The following is a 23,294-nucleotide window of genomic DNA, read 5'->3' as shown; positions in this document are numbered from 1 at the left end:
AAAAAAAAGAATAAATAATTTAAAAAATACTAATTAGCTTCATCGGACGTTGCACTTTGATCTAGAATGATCTTCCTGGAGAAGTTATCCCAAAAAGTCTTTCCGTTATCTCTTTCAGAAGAAGGTTCATTAGTAGACTAAAACCTTGATAAAGGACTAGTGACAAATATCTGTGCACTAGAACTTTTAATTTTCGTTATAATGAACCCTCTCACGACATTCTAGGACCACTGCGTCGATAGAATACCCAGGAGAAAAAAAAAAGCAAATAGAAAAAACAAACAAATAAACTCGCACACGTGATAGATCTTCTGGCAAAAAATACGAAGTTCCACATTTTTGTAGGTAGGAGCTTGAAACTTCTACGGTAGGGTTCTCTGATACGCTGAATGCGATGGTGTGACATTCTACGGCTTTTAGGGAGTGTTTCCCCCTTTTGTATTTATTGTTTTCCTACAGAGAACTGAAAATTAGAAACAAATAATCAATACAAAAAGTACAACGATTCATACAAAGAAACGCTATTCGCATCTATTCATAAAATAATATATCTATTCAAAATCATTAGTTGTGGTGAAAAATAAATTTGTTTCATTTAGTTTTTATTTTGAGGCCAACATGTTACATGTTTTCCTTTTAACACAAGTTAGGCCTCTATTGGAAAGGAAAACCAGTTCTTTTTTTTAACTCTTGTTGCTCTGCCAAATTTTCAATCCGCAAAAAAGAATCCAAAACAAGATTGTTGTCTTGTCTGAAATTTCAAGCCAGTAAAAAGAACAGTCGCAGCTTTTGGACTCATAGCAGGAGCCAACTTTCGAGTCACAGCTTTGTGACTCCAAAGCTTCAGATCCACAATATTTTTAACTAGTTCATTTTTCCTTGAGCAGCCAGCAATCATGTCAAATAATCGCAAACAATTAACATATTCTCCTTGCATTTCACTTTCTCTATAAATATTTTTCGCATAATTACCAAAGAAATCGTGGTTCATAAGATTCGAGATGAAGATATGTTATACCATGCATTAGGTGAATACAACATACCAACGATATTTCTTACTCATCAATACAACATTGTCCATAATTTCTAGCGACGTCACAACCAAGACTCGTCTTTAATTCCACCTTCACCAAAAACGTTCCAGAGATTAAAGGACCTTTCTTGTATCAAGTCTAAAAGTGTTCGACTTTGCAATAATTACTGCTGCTAATGGCTTCAATTAATACATATACCAAATTGTTGAGTTAAAAAAATATATGAGAATCTTTCAAATTACATTTTGAACTAAGTTACTAGGGAACGCTGTCTAAGCGCTGACACTTTTTTTTCGCATTTACATATTTTGTTAATATATTAGTCAAAGAGAATGAACAACTGAGAGTAGAAACTGGCACTAGCGTCAACAAAAGCACCATCTAACTTTTGGTGTCTCTTGCCACCTTTTCAAGCTTTTGAATTGTTTTTCTCAGAAACTGAAATTAGACAGTACAGTAACATTGCCAGTTAACACTAATTTTGCTTTATAAAACACTGAAAAAACTAACTTTACGCCCAACACTAGATGGCAGTTAGAATTTTTGGTTGACAATAGCGCCAGATTGCACTATTATAAGATGTCCGTATTATTTGATACTGGTATTCATTCACATTAGTAATTTCTATCTTTGGACGTAAATATTCATAGATGAATTATCTTGGAAAATACTTGAGGCTCTACTATTATCTTATTATATAAGTTTCATCAAGTTTAGTCTTACCGGTCAAAAGTTACGAGCCTGAGAAAATGTGCCTTATTTTAGAAAATAGGCGGAAATACCCTCTAAAAGTCACATAATCTTAACAAAATCACACCATCAGAGTCAGCGTATCCGAGAACCCTACTGCAGAAGTTTCAAGCCCCTATCATAAAAAAGGTGGAATTTTGTATTTTTGCCAGAAGACAGATAACGGGTGCGTATTTTTAGTTTTTTCTTTGTTGTTTTTTCCTCAGGGGTGATTGTATCGACCTAGTTGTCCTAGAATGTCGCAAGAGGGTTCATTCTAACGTAAATTAAAAGTTCTAGCGTTCTTTTTAAGTGACCAAAAAACTGGAGGGCACCGAGGCCCCCTCCAACGCACATTTTTCTCCAAGGTCACCGGATAAAAATTTTGAAATAACCATTCTGTTTAACTCCGTCAAAAACCTAATCAATATGTCTTTGGGGATGACTAAATCCACCTCAGTTCCCGGGGGAGGGGCGGCAACTTATAAACTTAGACAATTGTTTACACATAGTAGTTGTTAATTATGAAGTGTACAGACGTTTTCAGGGGGGACTTTTTTGTGTTGGGGTTAGGGTGGGTCGGGGGGGGGGGGCAGGTTACGTGGGAGGATCTTTCCATGGAGGAATTTTTCATGAGGGAAGAGAATTTCCATGAAGGGGTCGCAGGATTTTCTAGCATCATTTATAAAAAGACAATGAGAAAATATTTTTTTTCAACTGTAAGTAATGAACAACATTAAAACTTAAAACGAGCATAAAATATTACTTAAATAAGGGGGTTTGTCTCTTCCACAATACCTTGCTCTTTACGCTAAAGCATTTTTAGTAACTTCAATTAGTTATTCTACGGCCTTTGTGATTCAAGGGTCATTCTGAAAGATTTGGGACAAAATTCAAGCTTTAGTGTAAAGAACGAGGTATTGACGAGGGGGCAAACTCCTTCACATACTTATTAAAAATACACACATATATAAGTTCGTTACATAAGACCTATTCTAGGGACTAGAGAAATTCTCTCAAATAAATTTAACTATAAATCTATCATTAGAGGGCACATAAACTATCATTAGCAATTTTGAATTGAAGGTTGATATTATCTGCATGTTGAACCAGAGATACAATTTTAATTGCTTTATTTTAGATGATTTGAACTCTTTTATATCAAGAAATAAAATTACTAAATTTTAATTACGGAACACTCATAAACATCCCAAAAAGGATTTGAATTTAAAAAAAGGGGGATAGTTGTGGGAAAAGTCAAAGTCATGGCCAATTGAAGAAAAAAGCCAAGACAGATTGTCCAATTAAGTGGGCACCCCAGTCAAGGTTAATTTTACCCCTTTGATGGCCGTTGTTACTGTCTCCCATTTATGCTCCGTGCAAACGTGTCCCTTCACAATGCCAAACTAGAGTCGTACCGGTTGGAGGTTCTCGCTGGGGAACAGTCGCAGGTTGACTGAGTTGACTTACATGAAAATTTTCCTCTCATACATATCACTCCACAATGCTGAACTAGAGTCCACCCTCTCATGCTAATTCACGGTGAAAGTTGCCGGTGAAAGGCAACTTAGGACCATTCTTCGTCAGCTTCGATCTGGACTTCAAAGGCTCTCCCAGTCTGAAAAGATAAAGAAATCAAAATCTTTTTTTTTACACAAGGAAGAATTTACAATTATAATAAATCCTTGGCCAGTACTGAGATTTTTAGATATCATCTGATAAAACGAGTTCAAAATCGAAGGAAAATGGATAAAATTTGCTTTTCTTAAAATAAATATTCGAGATTAATTAGGGGAAAAACATCTTAGGCCGTCAAGGGGGCTAGCTATGATCCAATCTTTTTGATTACTTAAGAAGGACACAAGAGCTTACCATTTCCAATCAAGTGAGCCCTCTATCAAAACGCATATCCATGGGAAAGAAGCAAAGCATAAAAACAACAACAAGTAAAAACATACCTATAATCTTTTTTCTGGCAAAAATAGAAAATTCCACATTTTTATGAATAAGAGCTTGAAATCTGTACAGTAGGGTTCTCTGATATGCTGAGTCTCATTATGTGATTTTTATTAAGATCTTTTGACGTTTTGGAGCTATTTCCCCCTTTTTCAAAAATCAGGAAAATTTTCTCAGGAATGTAACTTTTCCTGGGTAACATTAAACTTAGAGAACTATGTACTTTTTAAATCGGCATTAAACGGGTAAATCAGTGGGTTAATGCCATTCGGGATTTAAAATAAGAGCTCTGAGTCACGAGGTCTTTCTAAATATCAAAATTCATTAAGATCCGATCACCCACTCGTAAGTTAAAAATACCTCAATTTTTTCTATTTTTTCCTCTCCCTTCAACCCATTAGATGGTCGAATAGGGGAAAACGACTTTATCAAGTCAATTTGTGCAGCTCCCTGATACGCCTACCAATTTTCATCGTCATAGCACGTCCAGAAGCACCAAACTCGCCAAAGCACTGAACCCCACCCCCTAACTCCTCCAAAGGAACGGATCCAGTCCGGTTATGTCAATCAAGTATCTACGACATTTACAAGTGCTTTCCAAGATTTCCAGTTTCCCCCTCAAACCCTCCTCAATGTCAACAGATCTGGTCGGGATTTAAAATAAGAGCTCTGAGTCATTAGTTCCTTCTAAATATCAAATTCCATTAAGATTCGGTCACCCGTTCTTAAGATGAAAAAACCTCAATTTTTCTAATTTTTCCAAATTAAAAACCCCCAGCTCTCCCAAAGAGAACGGATCCGTTCAAATTATGTCACTTTCGTATCTATAACTTGTGGTTATTCTTCCCTCTCATTTTACTCTCATTTTTTCTAATTTTTAGAATTAACCCTCCCCCCCCAACTGCCCCAAAGAGAGAGAGGATCCGTTCCGGTTATGTTAATCACGTATCTAGGACTTTTGATTATTTTTCCCATCGAGTTTCATCCCGATTCCTCTACTCTAAGCCTTTTCCCATATTTTAGCTCCCCCAACTCCCCCCTATGTCACCAGATCCAGTCGAAATCTCAAATAAGACCTTTAAGACACGATATTCTTCCAAACATCAAATTTCATTAAGATCCAATCACACCTTCGTAAGTTAAAAATATCTCATTTTTTCTAATTTTTCAGAATTAATCCCCTCCCAACTCCCCCAAAGAGAGTGGATCCGTTCCGGTTATGTCAATCACTTATCTTGGACTTGTGATTATTTTTTCCACCAAGTTTCATCCTAATCCCTCCACTCTAAGCGTTTCCCAAGATTTTAGACCCCCCCCCCACTCCTCCCAATGTCACCGAATCCAATTCTGATTTCAAATAAGAGCTACGAGACACGATATCCTTCCAAGCATCAAATTTCATTAAGATCCGATCACTCCGTCGTAAATAAAAAATAACTCATTTTTTTCTAATTTTTCAGAATTAATCCCCCCCAGCCCCCAATTCCCCAAGAGGGCGGATCCGGTCTAGTTATGTCAATCAAATATCAAATATCTATTTTCCCCACCAAGTTTCATCTCGATCCCTCCACCTTAAACGTTTTCCAAGATTTTAGGCCCCCCTACTCCCCCCAAAGTCACCACGTCCGGTCGGGATTTAAAATAACAGCTCTGAGACAATATATCCTTCCAAACATCGAATTTCATTAAGATCCGATCACCCCTTCGTAAGTTAAAAATAATTCATTTTTTTTTAATTTTTCAGAATTGATCCCCCCCCCCCAAACTCCCCCAAAGAGGGCGGATCCGGTCTAGTTATGTCAATCACATATTTAAGACTCGTGCTTATTTTTCCAAAAAAGTTTCATCTCGATCCCTCCACTCTAAGCGTTCTCCAAGATTAAAGGTCCCCCCAACTCCCCCCAAAGTCACCAGGTCCGGTCGGGATATAAAATAAGAGCTCTGAGACAAGATATCCTTCCAAACATCAAATTTCATTAAGATCTGATTACCCCTTCCAAAGCTAAAAATAACCCATTTTTTCTAATATTTCAGAATTAACCACCACCCCTAACTCCCCCAAAAAGAGCGGATCCGTTCCAGTTATATCATTTACGCATCTAGGACTTGTGCTTATTTGTCCCACCAAGTTTCATCCCGATCCCTCCACTATAAGCGTTTTCTAAGATTTTAGGTCCTCCCCCCAACTCCCCCCAATGTCATCAGATCCGGTCGAGATTTTAAAAAGAACTCTGAGACACGATATCCTTCCAAACATCAAATTTCACTAAGATCCGATCACCCGTTTGTAAGTTGAAAATACCTCATCTTTTCTAATTTTTCCGATTTAACTGGCCCCCCATTCCCTCCAGATGGTCAAATCGGGAAAACGACTATTTCCAATTTAATCTGGTCCGGTCCCTGATATGCCTGTCAAATTTCATCGTCCTAGCTTACCTAGAAGTGCCTAAAGTAGCATAACCGGGACAGACCGACAGACAGTCAGACAGACCGACATAATTTGCGATCGCTATATGTCACTTGGCTAATATCAAGTGCCATAAAAAATCGAAGTTTGATTTCCTCCTGCGGAATTGGTTAGCTCGACACACCAAGAATTAAGAAATGAATGAAAGAAATGAAAGGAAGAAAGAACGAGGAGGAAAGAAGTTTCAAGCCCATAGACTGTCATTCTATGGTGAAGTAATCGCTCGGGGTCTTCTTGTGTTTACACAAGCGTTTCAGCATGGAAAATGAGCTAAGGGTATTCGATAATTTAAAACCGTTTTGCGAGTCTCAGTATCGACTGACCATCAAAAAGACAAAGGGCCAATTAGCGATTTCTCCTAGGGGACTAGTGACCGTCGAGAGCTATTGAAAATTTGTGGTTTGACTGTGAAATTTGATTGAAAAGAGAATAAAATTTCACACCCCCTGTGTCGGCAAGGTTTTTAATCAAAGCAGGTAGCACTACACTGGACTCGCAAAGCTGCCAAATTGCACAGATGATTTTTCATTTCAGCAAATTTTCAAAGTTTTCCTGACAAGTCTGCAAGAACATCTTAGGGATTGCCCTGTCTTGAACTTAAAAAAGAATGAAGAATGACTACATTTCAAAAAGAAGAACAAGAATTGGCCACAAAAACTAAGAAAACGTATAATGGGCGAGATAAGATGATCCTTTAAAGTATCGAATCCTGTTTAGTACAAGGAATTAAACCGTATCCTAAAACCACACATTATGCTCTTGCCACCTATTTTTATCCTGTCACTTTAACGTGTTAATGATAATCTTTTAATAGAGAATTCTCGATATAATAATATGCATATAATTAGTATTGGAAGAGCTGAGGGCCATATACATAAGTCGTCATTATATTCGTCTAACTACAAATGCATTAAAATCTGATCATAACACTATGAATCTCTAATTGCCATGCCAGTGCCTAATCTCTATTGCCTTCAACACAAAATTTACCACCATGGAATTGTTGATGTAACAATACCAAGAAGTACCATAATCAAAATTTCATTCCAGCCCATTGGCACTAATTTGATATGGCTAGCGGGACCCCGGAAGAAATTGGCCTAGTACATCCTGATCCGCATTGCACAACGGGTAATTATTCTTTTCTTTTATACTTCCCCTAAATTTCTAAAAGTTGCTCCCCCCCCCCCCTGATACATCCTTTCTTCTCAATTGGATCCATATCCTTGTAAACTTAACCGGAATATTCAACTTCGAATTAACTTCCATTCTCTCCCTAGATCTAACTTGCCTATATAATACTAAACTCTCGGATAGACGTACTAACATGTAAAAAAGGAATCAAGAAGATTTTATAATAAAATAATAATAACTATCAATATATAATTTGACAAATTCATTAAAATATTCGTTACCAGAATTGAATGTATGTTGAATGTCTTTCACAATAAGCATGACAATATATTTTTTTTTTAAAGGAAAAACATGCTGCCAAGTTTATTTTTCCTTATGGAATGGTCATACATTAGCACCAATCAAATACGAACAAACGAAGAGAGAGAAAGTGAGAAAGATAGAAATAGAAAATTAGAGAAAAAATGTAAAGGAGAAAATGAAGAGAAGTTAAAGGAGGGATAAAGAGAGGGAAGTGAAAAACATTTACCGCAGCAAGAACATTGACCAGCTTCCCGGCAATTGTAGAACCCTTATCTGGGTTGAAAAATGATATGGTATGCCCAGTATTTCCAAGTCGACTCGTTCTTCCGATGCACATATTCGTCAATATCTGTGGGTAATTCATAGTTGATGACTAGTCCAACGCCCTTTATATCTAAAAAAGGAGAGAAAATCAATTAGTAAACTAAAAAGAATCATTAAAATTATAAAGCTTCTAAGAAATTACTTATTAACAAGAACAAGAGTTAAAAGGTTAGTAAAGCTTTTGAATAATCTTTACAAAAAAAAAAAAAAAAAAAAAAAAAAAAACATTAAAATTGCTCTTCATTAACACCTCCCTGATGATTGAACAAGAAATTAGTATGAGTTTGGCCAGTGGCTGGTTCTTTCACAGATTTAACACAACTTTTTTCAAATTTGACAGCTTATTAACAGTTGAAGCCTTCTTCCCTTAATCGCTATGGATCATGAACCTTTGTATTTGACTGAGTCTAGAATTCTCTCGTCTTAAAATATGGGCTCTAAATGCTACAGATGACATGAAGTTTCCATTAATTTGACTGTTCATTCTCTTTTTGCAAAATAAATTAGTGATAAAACTGCCTTTCTGCTCCTTTGTAACTTCAAAGCTCCCCCTCACAATTCTTAATTATCCAACTTTAAAGACAGAATTTTTGAACATAAAGTAAAAAAAAACTAATTTATACATAGTACCATAGATATTAACGAGAATCACGCAAAGATACGTTCTAAAATCTCATGGTTAGGTACGCGTTCAAAGCACTAAGGAGAAACAAGCAATCATCAGAAAATCTTCAACCATTTATAGTTTTAGTTAGTTCGTCCCCTACTCCCCTAACTGTCATTATTAAGAAAATAAATAACGACATTTTTTTTAAACAATATAACTAGGAACACCCTCAAAACTTAATAATCCTCGACTGGATTACAAGCCGAATAATGACACAGGAGCACGAGAGTAAGAAGCCTTCGATAAATCAACTCCTCACCGCTCTTTTACTAAGAATGGCAGTATATCATCATGTACAGATAATTTGAATATAATATTTCACAAAAAATTCGAACTGTATAACTATTTATGAAAATAAACTATTTTCCCGGAAACAATTTACTTCAATATTTCTATTTTCGGTCAGCAATGCTTTTCTCTCTCCGGTCTTACCGCATATTATTGACCGTATTTTAAACCGCCTACACCGTGGAAAGAGAGCGCTAGTTATAATAATCATAATCATATTCATAAAATAATCAAAATAATAATAAAAACGTCTGCCCGTTTGCCATTTCCTGGATCTTTTTTATAAATTAATAATAAGTAAAATTAATTTAATTGTCATGTTTCGTAAAATTAAATAGTAGTGATAAGTGTTGGTTCTCAGTTTCTAATGAAACCCGATTACATACCACTAGTATTACGATTACCAACAACTCACTGCAGCACCAGACCGTCTGAAGCCAACACAGTTGTGCACACCCCCTCTCCACCCTAATCTATTCAACGCTTCACCCCTTACACCCTACCAATAAGTTCCCAGTTCCTTTAGATACTTTCTTACAGCCTCTTGTCATTTCATTTGGGGACGACTTGCGTGTCGATTGACAAATGATTGGCCAACAAAGACGCTCTTTGAGAATCTTTCCTCTTTCATCCGCAAATCGTGTCCAATCTCCAATTTCCTCTCATTACATCCCTAGAAAGTTGGGTAGAACCACCTTTTTTCTTTATACATTAAGGTTTGAAATACGGTCGGTCAGGTGGATACCTAAAAGAGTTCGCAGCCAATTGTGAAAAACATCCAAGGAATCCTCATCCGTATAGCCAGGACCCATGTTTCAGAATCATACTTGACTACTGTAGCTTTGAATATTCAAATCTTGGCTCCCAAACTTATCTTCCTGTTCTTTCAAACTTCTTAAATTGCAAAAAAAGCACCCTGGGCCTTGGTTATTCTACCTCAAACATCTTCACTGATTACAAAACTTGAAAAAATTTCATGAGACGCCATAAGCTAGATAGCATTGACGTTATTTTCGACACTAGCACCGGATTCCGCTCTTGTAAGTTACATTCATTCTTTGGATTATCTCATCTTTGGCAAAAACATAAATTCACAGCTGAACATTCCAACGGACTGGCAACTGAATAAATTTTTTTTTTCTTATTATCTTGTAGATTTGAAACCGGATCCCATCTAAATTTCAGCTCCGAAAACATACATTAAACCTTACCTAAACAACGAGCAGGCACTGCAATATTGGGACCCCTGTTTTGCCTTATTTATGTTGACCAAATAAAATATTATTTAACTGAAGCTAACATAATTCTATTTGCAGATGATACACTTTTGTTTGTTGCACGTGAAAGTCTACCTTGTTTGTTTAAAAAAATGGAAACCGCTCTCTATGAATTTGTGTCATGGGCGGATTCAAATTATTTAACACTAGACAAATTATATTGTAACACTATACTGTAACACTCAGTTACAGTAAAACAAATTATAGTAAACCAAAAATGATTTATCATTATGTCTTTCATCCTCTTTGTTTATGAGTGTTCCGTAATTAAAATTTAGTAATTTTATTTCTTGATATAAAAGAGTTCAAATCATCTAAAATAAAGCAATTCAAATTGTATCTCTGGTTCAACATGCAGATAATATCAACCTTCAATTCAAAATTGCTAATGATAGTTTATGTGCCCTCTAATGATAGATTTATGGTTAAATTTATTTGAGAGAATTTCTCTAGTCCCTAGAATAGGTCTTTCTCTCTGGGTAGTTTCATTAGCGCCATTTTTTTTTTCAAGTAGACTGGCTCGCCATCTATATTTCCAAAATCATATAGTTTTTTTTTAAGCTCCATTTATTAAGGTGCTGATTTTTTCTCAGAACAAGCAGAAGAGAGGAAAAAACCCTCCGGAAGCACCGCACTGTACCCAACGGTATTTAGTTACCCGTATATTTCGGGGAATAGGTGAGAGGGTCCTTACGCTTCGCTTGTTCCAGGGTGATTTCAGTAGCTTGAGTATTCATTCAGCGCTCGGCGCGCACACTTGAAATAGACATTCTTGGATTTTTATTAACCTTTCCTACAGGTAGCAACTTGTGCTTGCAAGCGAACTGATTGCGGAATAGTGAAACAACAATATACACGATTTTTCTAAGAAATGGCTGGTGATTAATGTCCCAAATGTAAGAAAAATGTTACAAGCGCTCAAGGTGGAATTCAATGCCGTACCTGCACGAAGTGGTTCCATTTCTCCTGAGCATGTGTCACTCCTACTCCAAGCAGAATGTAGCCCATCTGCAGCTATAGGTTAAGATAATGGCAGATCGCACGAAAACCATCAATTCAAATGAACAGGGACGATCAATTCCAAATTCTGGCGATCAAGCACTGTATTCCCATGTGGCACAAAATGGAGCAGTCGGTTTTGGTGCAAGCATACCAACCGCAGCCTACGGTATCAACCCAATCGAAACGCTTCTATTAGCTGAAAAGGAGAAGCAATTACGGGAAGAAAAGCAACGTAACTTGGTCTTAGCAGAAATTCCTGAGTCTGATAATCTTAATGTAATAGAGTCACAAGTAATCATTGAACTTTGCCGAAAGAACAGCTTAGGTGCCAACTTAAAAATCAAGGATTTTATTGAGATTATGCGACTAGGAAGAACAAGAGAAAATGACAAACCAAGAAAGCTCTTTGATAAGCTCCAAGATGACGCTTCAACTTTAGAAAAACGAAACAGCGCTGTGAAAAACACCGGCACCACAACAAGCTACAACCATACAACCCCAGAGCAACAGCAATACAGAAAATCATTCTGATAATATTTCACCATTCATTTTAATTTATAGCTTTATATATTTCGATTATTTATTTTGATATTCCGCAATAAATTATTTATCATTGTGTCGAGGATAACTTCGAAGACCACACTGCCTTTCCATGACGAAAGTAAAACGGTTCAAAATAGGAATGATACCTTTTTATTGACAGTGAATAAATATAAAATTATTTAACTGGATATTTCGAACACATATACAGTAAAACTAAAAGACATGAATAAAAATAAACAAAATTTATACCTAATAAACTAATTACACATAGTTTATTGCTCTTATTTTTTTCAATGCAACAGCCGAGGCAAATCTCTTTGACCTTTTTGGTTCCGGTTCATTAGAATTATCTGACATATTACGTGGACAGAGGTCATAGCTCTTAGGTGAGGTGATATTTACTTTATTTGACCTCAGTAAATTATCATAAATTGAGTCCAATCCAAATTCACCTGTATCTCTGTTTATGGAATTATTCTTGAATAGAATTTTTTTAATTTCGATTGTTTCCCTGAAAGTTTGCTTTAAACCTTGGTCCCTAGAAATCAAAGAAACATTTTCAAACAAAATAAAATGATTTGGAAAATTAAAGATATGCTCCGAGAGGGCCGACGTGAAATCTTCAGGTTTTGGTATTTTGCTTTAAAGACGATGAAATAGAATTATGATGTTGTAGCAATCTCGTTTTTAAATTCTAGTTAGTACGTCCCACATAAGAGCTTCCACAAGTACATGGGATTTTATAAACCCCACTTTGTTGCTCTACGGAACTCCGATCCTTTCCAGAATTTAAACAAGAGCTAAGAGCTCATATGGCACTTGTGACAAGGCGATAAGAGCTAAGAGCCAAGAGATCATATGGTATGAGCTCTAACAAAATTCTATGAATCAATAGATTGATTTAAAAAGGAAAATAAGAGGCTTAATGCCGGTCAGGATTTAAAATAAGAGCTCTGACTCACGATGTCCTTCTAAATATCAAAATTCATTAAGATCCGATCACCCACTCGTAAGTTATAAATGCCCCATTTTTCCTAATTTTTCCTCTCCCTTTAGCCCCTCAGATGGTCGAATCTGGGAAACGACTTTATCAAGTCAAATTGCGCACCTCCCTGACACGCCTACCAATTTTCATCGTCCTACCACGTCCAGAAGCACCAAACTAGCCAAATCACTGAACCCCTCCCCCCAACTCCTCCAAAGAGAGCGAATCCACTACGATTCTGTCAATCACGCATCAAGGACATTTGTTTATTCTATCCACCAAGCTTCATCCCGATTCCTCCACTCCAAGTGTTTTTCCAAGATATTCCCCTCCAACTCCCCCCAATGTCAAAAGATCTGGTCGGAATTTGAAATAAGAGCTCTGAGACATGAATTCTTTCTAAAAATCAAATTTCATTAAGATCCTATCATCTATTCGTAAGATAAAAATACCCCAATTTTCACATTTTCGAAGAATTCTGGTTTCCCCCTCCAACTCCCCCCAATGTCACAGGATCTGGTCGGAATTTAAAATTAGAAATTTAAAGCACAAGATCCTTCTAAATATCAAATTTCATTAAGATCTGGTCACCCTTTCGTAAGTTACAAATACCTCAATTTTCAAAATTATCCTTCCCCCCGATTCCACCAAAGAGAGCAGATCCGGTCCGGTTATGTCAGTCAAGTATCTTAGACAGGTTTCTATTCTTCCCATCCAGTTTCATCCAGATCTCACCAGAAGACAAATAGGATAAAATCACAATTGTTATACTTTGATACAAAGAAAGGGATGAATGAGACTTATTCTTGATTTTACTGAGACCGATATTTCAAAGAACTAAGCACTAGCGAAAAACCAAAACCGATGATGCAGCACAGAACGACTGTTTTATTTTGTGGCCTATAGTTCGAATTCTGTTCGAAACTAAAAATTAAAGGGTAACACTGCTTCAAATCAAGCACGATATTGAACCTTATTTAGAATAAGTACAGTATTTTCGCTGAAATACTACTGCACCTACTATATTAGGCAATTACTCCCTTCTCAAACGAGGAAACTTAAATTGAATGTGCAAATCAAGCTTGAAACCAACAAAAATCTCTACAAATAAGAGCTTGGAGTTTCCCCTCCTTTTCTCATTGTAAAAGTCCAAAACCTTAAAGAGGATTTTGTTTTAGGCACTCAGAAAAGTGGTGTTGATTTAATAATATAGTGGAAATATTTACTTGACCATGAATTAAGTTCTTTAGGCTATTTATTTTTAAATGATAAAAAATGTATTTTTTGGAATAGCATATTCTTCGATAAAGAAGCAGAAGGTGGACTTTGGGAATTATTTTTCTTTTTCTGCTAGAAATTTCAATAAAAATCAAACATCGATTTATTGGTGGAATTAGTGATTTTCTTCAATAATCAGGTCATTTATGTTCTAATTTAGATTTTTTGTTGTTGTTGAGGCTATATAAAAAAAAAAAATCACTAGAAATAGTGATACATCCCTAGGGATGGTAAACGTGCATACAGATCATATAAAGGTCAAAATAATACTTATCAGTTATATAATAAACACTCGGGAAATGAAATTTGATTAATGTTAATGAAATAAAATAAAAATCAAAATCAATTTGATTCCAAACATCAAATTTCATTAAGATCCAATCACCCGCTCATAAGTTAAAAATACTTCATTTTTTCTATTTTTCTGAATTAACCGCCCCCCCCCCAAATTGTCAAATCGGGAAAACGACTATTTCTAATTTAATCTGGTCCGGTCCCTGATACGCCAAATTTCATCGTCCTAGCTTACCTGGAAGTGCTTAAAGTAGCAAAACCGGGACTTTAGGTTTCCCTCCTCCAACTCCCCCCAATGTCATCAGATCCGGTCGGGATTTAAAATAAGAGCTCTGAGACACAATATCATTCCAAACATCAAATTTCATTAAGATCCAATTACCCACTCATAAGTTAAAAATACTTCATTTTTTCTATTTTTTGCGAATTAACCGGCCCCCTACTCCCCCCAGATGGTCAAATCGGGAAAACGACTATTTCTAATTTAATCTGGTCCGGTCCCTGATACGCTTGCCAAATTTCATCGTCCTAGCTTACCTGGAAGTGCCTAAAGTAGCAAAACCGACAGACCGACAGAATTGGCGATTGCTATATGTCACTTGGTTAATACCAAGTGCCATAAAAACTAGCCAAAGTATTACTACCTCTTAAAGCTACCTATAGACCATTATTTTGTAAAATTCTTTTACGTTTTTCACTCAAACCTGGAACATATGGTAGAGAACAAAAAATATCTTTCTTTTCTGTTGTTTCCAGAATATCGTCAGAACATTCTAGAAATTTTTTCCTTCTTTTCGAAAAAGTCTGGTCAATTAACCAACCCGGATAATGGTTACTTATTAAAATCTCGTTTAACAACAATAATTCCTCCTCAATGAATTTTGGAGAACAAATTCTAAAAATGCGGTCAGTTAAAGATATGATTAAACCAATTTTTACTTGGCGAGCTTGACCGGAGAAAAACGACACAAATCTGTTATTGTTAGTAGGTTTTCTGTAAATATTAAAATCCAGACTATTTTCATTTTTTAAAAGAAGGACATCCAGAAAGGGAAGTTTATTATCCTCTTCTAATTCTATTGTAAATTTTAAATCCCCTCCCCAAAAATTAAGATGTTCTAAAAAACTTTTTAATTCCTCCACCCCATAATTCCATACTGAAATTATGTCATCCATATATCTCCCCCAAAATTTATGTTTTGAAAAATATGAATCTAACGCTATTGTTTCAATATTTTCTACAAAACAACTTGCTAATAAAGGACTTAAAGGGGCGCCCATGGGTAAACCATTTACTTGTTCGAAAAAACCCCCTCTGAATTGAAAAAAATAAGAGAACATGTTGCACAACCTAACTAAATTCATAATTACACCGACTTCCAAAACTGTTTCACCACCAATTAAGTCCAAATTTCTTAGCATCTTTCTCTCAAGAAGAATTTCTGCGGCTTTTACATCAATACTTGTATACATTGACACTATGTCGAAACTTGAAATTATAGAATTTGAAGAAATCTCAACTTCTTTTAGTTTTTTTTTACAAGTTCTGACAAATTCTTAATGTAAGAAATTTGTGTAGACATGAGTGGTTTACATAATGACACTAGCCACTTACTCAGACCACTTGTTGGTGACTTGTTACTCACAACAATTGGTCGTATCGGCAGATTTGGCTTATGTATCTTTGGAAGTCCATATAATTTAGGGCACAAAGAAACTCTTGGAAGAATTTGTAGAAAAGTTGAGGTGTAATCTTCCCTTCTTCCTTCAAACTCTTTAACTCGTTCTTAAACTTCTTTGTGTATAAGTCCGTCGGGTCAAAAGAAAGTTGTTTGTACGTTTTTTCATCTTTCAGTGAAGCGTTTAATTGTGAGTCGTAGTCCTTGGTGTCCATTGTCTGCTTTTGTAATAATAATAGATTCATCCCTTCTTAAATTATTAAGAATATTTATGTCTTTGATAGAATTGTTAGGGATTTCTGGTTTTAAAGCAAACTCTGACAGGGTTTTAACTGTAGAAGCTCCTACTAGACTAAAAACTTTGATTAGGATCGGGTTTCTATGTAAATATGTTTCTACTGAAGAGATAATTTCTTCTACTGGGACTTTATTAGTTTTAAACCAAAATTTTGGACCTTTTTCTAATACGGACTTTTCTTGTCACGTTCAGGTCCTTGATGAAAAATTAATTGCACCTGGTCCAAGAGTTGACGAAGTACGACTTTATTTTCAGATAATTTTGAAAACTTTTTAAGTAATTTTTTTCTGGAAAGGTGAAAGTCATGATTGAAATGATATCTTGCTGTTTGTTGAATAAAACACAAAATCACTTGCACTCACCTTTTTTTATATAATATTTTCCGGGAAAAGTTTATCTTTCACTAATAAAGCTCTTTTTCTCCTTTTATCTTTAATCAGATGATTTAAAGTCTTGAATTGTAGACCTCAACTTTTCCTGGAAAATATTATTATGGCAGTTACCCCCCGTCACATAGAAAATTACGCCCCTAAGCTCCAACTCTTGAAAAGAGGAAATAAAAGGCCTTTAGATAATTCCACAAACAACATTGGCCGCTCAAAGCAAAGAATATAAATTAAGGAACGGGATTTCAAGATCCCGATCCCAAATTTTTTGAAAAGACAACGGCTTCCTTCCTCTTCGCTATAAGAGCAAGTTGTCAAGAGACATATTCAAGTTAAAAAAAAACAAAAAAAAAACACATAATTATGTAGGAGTAACAAAACTAAATTTATTTATTGACAAATCCGAGCTTTTAGAGAGAGACATTCTTGTTTAATAGCTGTGACGAGTCTCAGATTCTTATTTGCTTCGCATTGAATGCTCAGGAGCAGAAAAAATACAGTAATAATAAAGAAACGATGCAAATAGGTCACAACTTTGGGGATGTTCCCTTAGGATATCGATTAATTTTAGAGAATAATTTTCATATAAATGACGCGTAAAAAACCCAAACGTCCAATGTTTTACTAATGGTTTTACTTTCTACACCGCAAAATAGTATGAAATTGAATTTATTTTGAGAAAGAGAATAGAGATTTATTTTCACTGAGCGAAGCGAAGTACAGGTCCCAAAAAGACTAACCTTGGCTGCTACATTTGAAAATTTGCTAAAATTTATTCCAGCAGTAGTTCCTCGGTGAAAAAGGAGCACATCGGTTTCTTCCTCCTCTGGAATATAGGTTACTCCACCACGCTCTGGCTCAGTCGTCTCGCTAGCTGATTACGAATCATCCAATGGCCCTTTTCTACCACCACAACCCCTTCCCCCACGGCCTCTTCTAACACAAAATCTGGAACTTGTCCAATCATAAATTCACGAAAATAAAAGTATTAACAAAAAATCCAAAGAATGTATAAGGTTTAAAATATTCTTAATAACATTACAGCAACCTTATGGTAACCGTAAATAGGCTAAAAAAAGTTTTTTTTTGATTTTTTGAAATCTGTGACGTTTCTAAAATATGTGTGTTTTTACGATGTCCCTACATTATCCAATATTCGCCTGTATCAATGAATTTATCCTATGCACGATTGTAAATTCCCTCACACAACTTCAATTGCCGAAGCATAGGCATCAAGATGCAGTCTTTTTCAACATTTACCCATGGCCTAATTTTTTTCGTTCTTAGCTAAATAGACGAACTCTTTCTTTCATAAGGAGGTAGGAGGATGTCAGAACCCCAAAGCAATGTGAGTAATATAAAAAGCACCCGAATTTACTAGAGAAGTCTTAAATAGTTTCCTGATTTGGGCAAGATTTGTATTTTTGCTATCCAATCATACAGATTTGCCACCCGGTGAAAAAAGAAAACACTAGATTTTCGTGATTTATTGGTGGAATTAGTGATTTTCTTCAATAATCAGGTCATTTATGTTCTAATTTAGATTTTTTTTGTTGTTGTTGAGGCTCTATAAAAAAAATCACTAGAAATAGTGATACATCCCTAGGGATGGCGACTGTGCATACAGATCATATAAAGGTCAAAATAATACTTATCAGTTATATAATAAACACTCGGGAAGTGAAACTTGATTAATGTTAATGAAACAAAATATGAAAAATATAATAGTTTAGAAAACAGTTTAGGCTATATATTTGCAGATTAGGGGGGGGGGGGTTGAAGGATACCATATACCAAGAATAGAATAACTGAGATAATTGGGCATAGTTAAAATGACTCATAGTCAAATAACTGAGGAATAGTGGCTTTAAAAGATCCTTTAGGTTAAGTTTTTATAACAAAAAGCGGCGAGAAACTACGGGTCCAACAGGAGGAGGAGGAGGGGGACTGAATGGTTAAAATGCAAAAAAAAAATCGAGACACCGAAAAATAACGGCAAAAATAGTTAACAGATAGGAAAACTATATGGATCTTGAGATATTGGGGATAGGAGGCTGGAAGTTTGTCCAAATGCGTGATTTCCAAGACAATACTGGCTGTATTAAACAATCCCAACAATAATGAAAGATAAACTTCTAACCAGTGAAGCAAGCGCTTCACTGGTTAGAAACCTTTGCTAAACCATCTTTGCTGCAACAGGTTAGTTTAAAAATACAGAAAAAAAACGATACTACAAAAGCTTTTAAAACAGAAAAACTTAAAATGAAAGCCATGGAGAACAGAGAAAACATATGCATAAAATCAAACTAAAAAGTGACTGAACATAAAAACAGAGAATCAAAATAGCCGAAGTCTGAAGGTGAAAGTACAAAGAAAAAGAAAAGAAGCCTAAAGCACAAAAAAAGAAAGAAAATAAAACATTAAGAGACTGAAACCAAAGATTTAATTGCAAATTTTTATCGAATGTGTTTTTAGTGAGGCTTAATTTTTGTATATTAACAACTGAGGTGTTAATGTTTTGACAATTATAACTATTAAGATTAATAAAATAGTAGAAAATGGTGAGGGGCAGTCATCAAAAAAACAGTAGCATATTTTGACTTTTGCATTCCAAAGTTTATTATCACATTTATAATCAATAGCCTAAGAAATCCTGAAAAACTAACTTCAATGATGATAAAACAATTTTTGTAAAAAATCTACTTAGTTCATTTTAAATTGTACTGTTATATTAAAATTGTAGTCTCAGATTTGAAGTCTACAAGCTTAAAAGCCCATAAATGTACACGTTAATATTAATTAAATATTATTTGTGAAACACATATGATGATATTAAACTGAAAACTTATAGCCCTTTGAATAAAAATTTTCTTAAGCCAAACTTTGAAAGATGAGAATTATAAATCAGGCGAAAGATTCCCTAGGAATTTGCTGACGTAATGAGATTCGGTTGTACAGCCAGCCACTATGGCTGGGGAATTTCCGCTTATTGCGTAGTAATTGGAAAAATTTCAAAAGTAGGCGGTGCCACGAGAACTTGTAATGAAATTCATTTGTAATTAGCGTCAGTTATTAAATGACTTTAGAGCTGTACACACGTAAAGACTTGTAAGAATTTATCCTTTTAGAAAGCATAGGAAGAGTACTTTATAGAAAAGAATCAGAATATGGGAAATGTTACATTTGAAGAATTTATGCTGGAAATGCGAAATGAAATATACAAGCAAAGAGCCTTCAGAATTTATAATGGTGACAACACATTTAGAAGCCACAACGAAGAAGGACGAGAAAAACAGATGTTTAGATTGAGAATGAAAAGTGAACTTTTTGCAGAGACAGTGTATTTTTTGGTAAATGGCACAGGTTTTACACCAAAGAATACTGCTCAGGTTGCTACTACCCAAGAAACGCCGAATCAGCAAGAACAAAGCAAATCAGAGGCAGATTTATCAGCAGGAGAATTATTGACTGATGGCCAAATTGCCAAACCGAAAGAACTGAGCATATACGAAAGCCTTAGAAAAAGGCTTGAAAGACTTCGAGACAAGAATGGACAAATTGCCAAGCAAATTGCAAAGAAAATTAGTATCTATGAAAGACTTGGACCTCATGTAAGAATTCAAGAAAAGCATAGCCAAATTATAGAAAAAATTAGTATTTATGAAAGACTTGGACCTCATGTAAGTATTCAAGAAAAGCATGGCCAAATTACAGAACAAATTAGTATTTATGAAAGACTTGGACCTCCTGTCAATATTAGAGAAAAGCCTGGCAAAGAGTTTTACAAGAAGTCATCAAAATTGGCTGATGATGAAAAATTCAATCGCAGCAATTTTAGAAGAAATTACCAACCAAATAGAGCAATACATGCTGGGAGGACTGGTGGCCCAGGTTCTCAACCTCAGATAAGTTCAATAGAAACAAACAAGTTCGGGGACCAGAAAAAACACAAAGAGCAAAGTTGATAAATAAACGCTGTAAGTATGGAAGAGAATGTTACAACAACAAATGTGCATTTATTCATTAGAACAAGTTATAATTTTTCGATCTGACAGATAATAAATTATTTGTTTAATATTCTTTTATGTTAGTTTGAAAAATTCGAGTTTTTATGGATATCAAAATTGATTATTGCTTAAGCTAGTTTTTAGATTCTTGGTAGTGTTTTTTTATACTATGTTTGTCATTCTTGAAGATGTTCTCTTTGTCGTAAATTTTGATGTATAGAGAAAAAGAACATCTTCCCCAATTCGTTTTTGGCACAGAAAAAAGATAATTTTAGCAAAACCAGGCGACAATGAGTGAAGATAGCCTCTTCATGACACCCCTGTCGGCTGAGCAAATAATACTCACTTCAAAGTAAGTGAGGGGGACCTGGAAGCTAGCTAAAACTAACTAAATATATGAATAGGTCTTGAAAAAAAATTATTTCATTATTAGCTAACTCAAACATCGGCACCCACATTTAGGATCAGGGAAGAGGCCAGTCCTCCCTCCTATCCTTTTTTAATAATGTTGCCATTATCTGGCAATGAGGTAGCCCTCTAAATTTTCCTAAGTGATATCTGGGTTTAAATATTTTTATAAATCTTGTCAGAAAACCCCCTTTAAGAATATTCCAGAAAATCTCCCAATCACTGTGGAAAGTTGTTCCCATGGAAAACTCTCATATGGAGAATTTCTACCATGTTAGATCCCCCCATCTCATAGAAAAATCCTCCAGATAATTCCAATCACACTTAAAATCTCCCCTGGAAAATATCCATACGTTAAATTTAGTCAGCAAAGGCAAAGTGAAAAAATAATTTCGTGGAGGAATGCTCGTAATTTCACCAGTATAAACATTTTCCCCGGAAAGCTCACCCCAAGGGAATTATCACCATAAAATTTTCCCAGGCAGAAAATTCCCAATGTCCCCCACAAAAATGTCTATATACTTCCAAATAATAAATACTAAAACATCTTAGGAAAAACATCTTAGGCCGTCAATAGACGCACACACTGGATTTTATCTTTTCTGGAGAGGGGGGGGGGGGGTATAAAAAATTTGATAATTTGAATAGAAAGTACCCAGAAATTGAAAGAAATTCAGGATTTCTTTTTAACCCCCTACATACGCCCCTGGCTGTCCAAACTCAAAGCATGGATGTCCAAACTCAAGGCATGGCCGTCCATAATCTGTAGTAGAAAAAAAAAATGTTGGCCTAAACATATAATTACGAATCGTTTTAAAAAATCAAAACATTTCAAAAATGTGAGCTAAATAAATTACTGCTAGTAAGCGGTGTAAGCATTTTTTTAGTTCAGTCAACTTATTTTCGTGGAACATTTTTGCAATCCACTCACGTTCACTATTTCTAGAAAGAAAATATACCGCCTTTTAATAGCCGGGATAACGAATGCTGAGCGACAAATCTAGGAAGACAAGCAGATGCAGTTTCTGGAGACCTATTAAAAAGTTTATTTTTTTGGGAGGAATTAAATCCAATCCCCCCCCCCAAAAAAAATGTCTAAACACTTCCAAATAACAAATACTATACATAAAAAGGTAAATTTTGTAACTTACAGCCTTTTCCCCAGAAATTGTGGGGGTTCGTTTGATCAACAAATGAATAGTTAGTTTTAACTATGATGAAAAAAATGACTATAAAGTATAGATCGGACGACTTCGAAGGGGGGGGGGGGGGAAGTTGGACGGGGCTAGCTATCATCCAATCTTTTTTATTACTTAAGAAGGACAAAAGAGCTTAGTATTTCCAATCAAGTGATCCCTCTATAAAAACGCGCATCCATGGGAAAGAAGCAAAACATAAAAACAACAACAAGTAAAAACATAACTATAATCTTTTTTCTGGCAAAAATACAAAATTCAACATTTTTATGAATAAGAGCTTGAAATCTCTACAGTAGGGTTCTCTGATATACTGAATGTCATTATGTGATTTTTATTAAGATCTTTTGACGTTTTGGAGCTATTTCCCCCTTTTTCAAAAATCACAAAAACTTTCTCAGGAATGTAACTTTTCCTGGGTAACATTAAACTTAGAGAACTATGTTTATTTTAAATTGGCATTAAACGGGTAAATCAGAGGGTTAAAGCCATTCGGGATTTAAATTAAGAGATCTGAGTCACGAGGTCCTTCTAAATATCAAAATTCATTAAGATGCGATCACCCGTTCGTAAGTTAAAAATAGCTCTATTTTTTCTATTTTTTCCTCTCCCTTCAGCCCATTAGATGGTCGAATCTGGGAAAACGACTTTATCAAGTCAATTTGTGCAGCTCCCTGATACGCCTACCAATTTTCATCGTCATAGTACGTCCAAAAGCACCAAACCCGCCAAAGCACTGAGCCCCACCCCCTAACTCCTCCAAAGAGAGCAGATCCAGTCCGGTTATGTCAATCACATATCTACGACATTTATAAGTGTTTTTCCAAGATTTCCAGTTTCCCCCTCCAGCCATCCCCAATGTCAACAGATCTAGTCGGGATTTAAAATAAGAGCTCTGAGACATGAGTTCGTTCTAAATATCAAATTTCATTAAGATTCGGTCACCCGTTCTTAAGATGAAGATACCTAATTTTTCCAAATTAACAAACCCCAGCTCCCCCAAAGAGAACGGATCCGTTCCAATTATGTCAATTTCGTA

The 23,294-nt window shown here is 35.4% G+C and overlaps 2 protein-coding genes across 11 annotated transcripts in view; one reads left to right on the top strand and one right to left on the bottom strand.

Annotated features, from left to right (window-relative positions):
- The window catches only part of LOC136031075 (uncharacterized), a 94,371-nt gene extending 86,359 nt beyond the window's left edge, over positions 1 to 8,012 (bottom strand). For all 8 annotated transcript variants that reach the window (XM_065710335.1, XM_065710337.1, XM_065710336.1 and 5 more), the window contains exons 1-2: positions 7,850 to 8,012; positions 3,234 to 3,381 (exon numbers count right to left, since the gene is read on the bottom strand). The gene's annotated coding sequence lies outside the window, so the exon portion shown is untranslated. The remainder of the gene's footprint in view (positions 1 to 3,233; positions 3,382 to 7,849) is intronic.
- Positions 1 to 21,585, top strand: part of LOC136031072 (uncharacterized) — a 30,625-nt gene extending 9,040 nt beyond the window's left edge. Inside the window, exon 2 of one of the 3 annotated variants that reach the window (XM_065710329.1) lies at positions 19,773 to 21,585. In XM_065710329.1, the coding sequence (XP_065566401.1) occupies positions 19,812 to 20,609 (798 nt within the window). In that variant the 5' untranslated portion in view covers positions 19,773 to 19,811 and the 3' untranslated portion in view covers positions 20,610 to 21,585. Of the gene's footprint in view, positions 1 to 7,236; positions 7,306 to 10,978; positions 11,783 to 19,772 lie in introns of those variants that run through there. The other 2 variants (XM_065710330.1, XM_065710331.1) reach the window with 2 other exon arrangements.
- The last annotated feature ends 1,709 nt before the right edge of the window (positions 21,586 to 23,294 follow it).

The sequence above is a fragment of the Artemia franciscana genome, chromosome 9 (genome assembly GCF_032884065.1).
Source record: "Artemia franciscana chromosome 9, ASM3288406v1, whole genome shotgun sequence".
Classification (NCBI taxonomy): domain Eukaryota; kingdom Metazoa; phylum Arthropoda; class Branchiopoda; order Anostraca; family Artemiidae; genus Artemia; species Artemia franciscana.
Note: the sequence above shows the minus strand (reverse complement) of the source record. Positions and strands in the feature narration are given on the sequence as shown.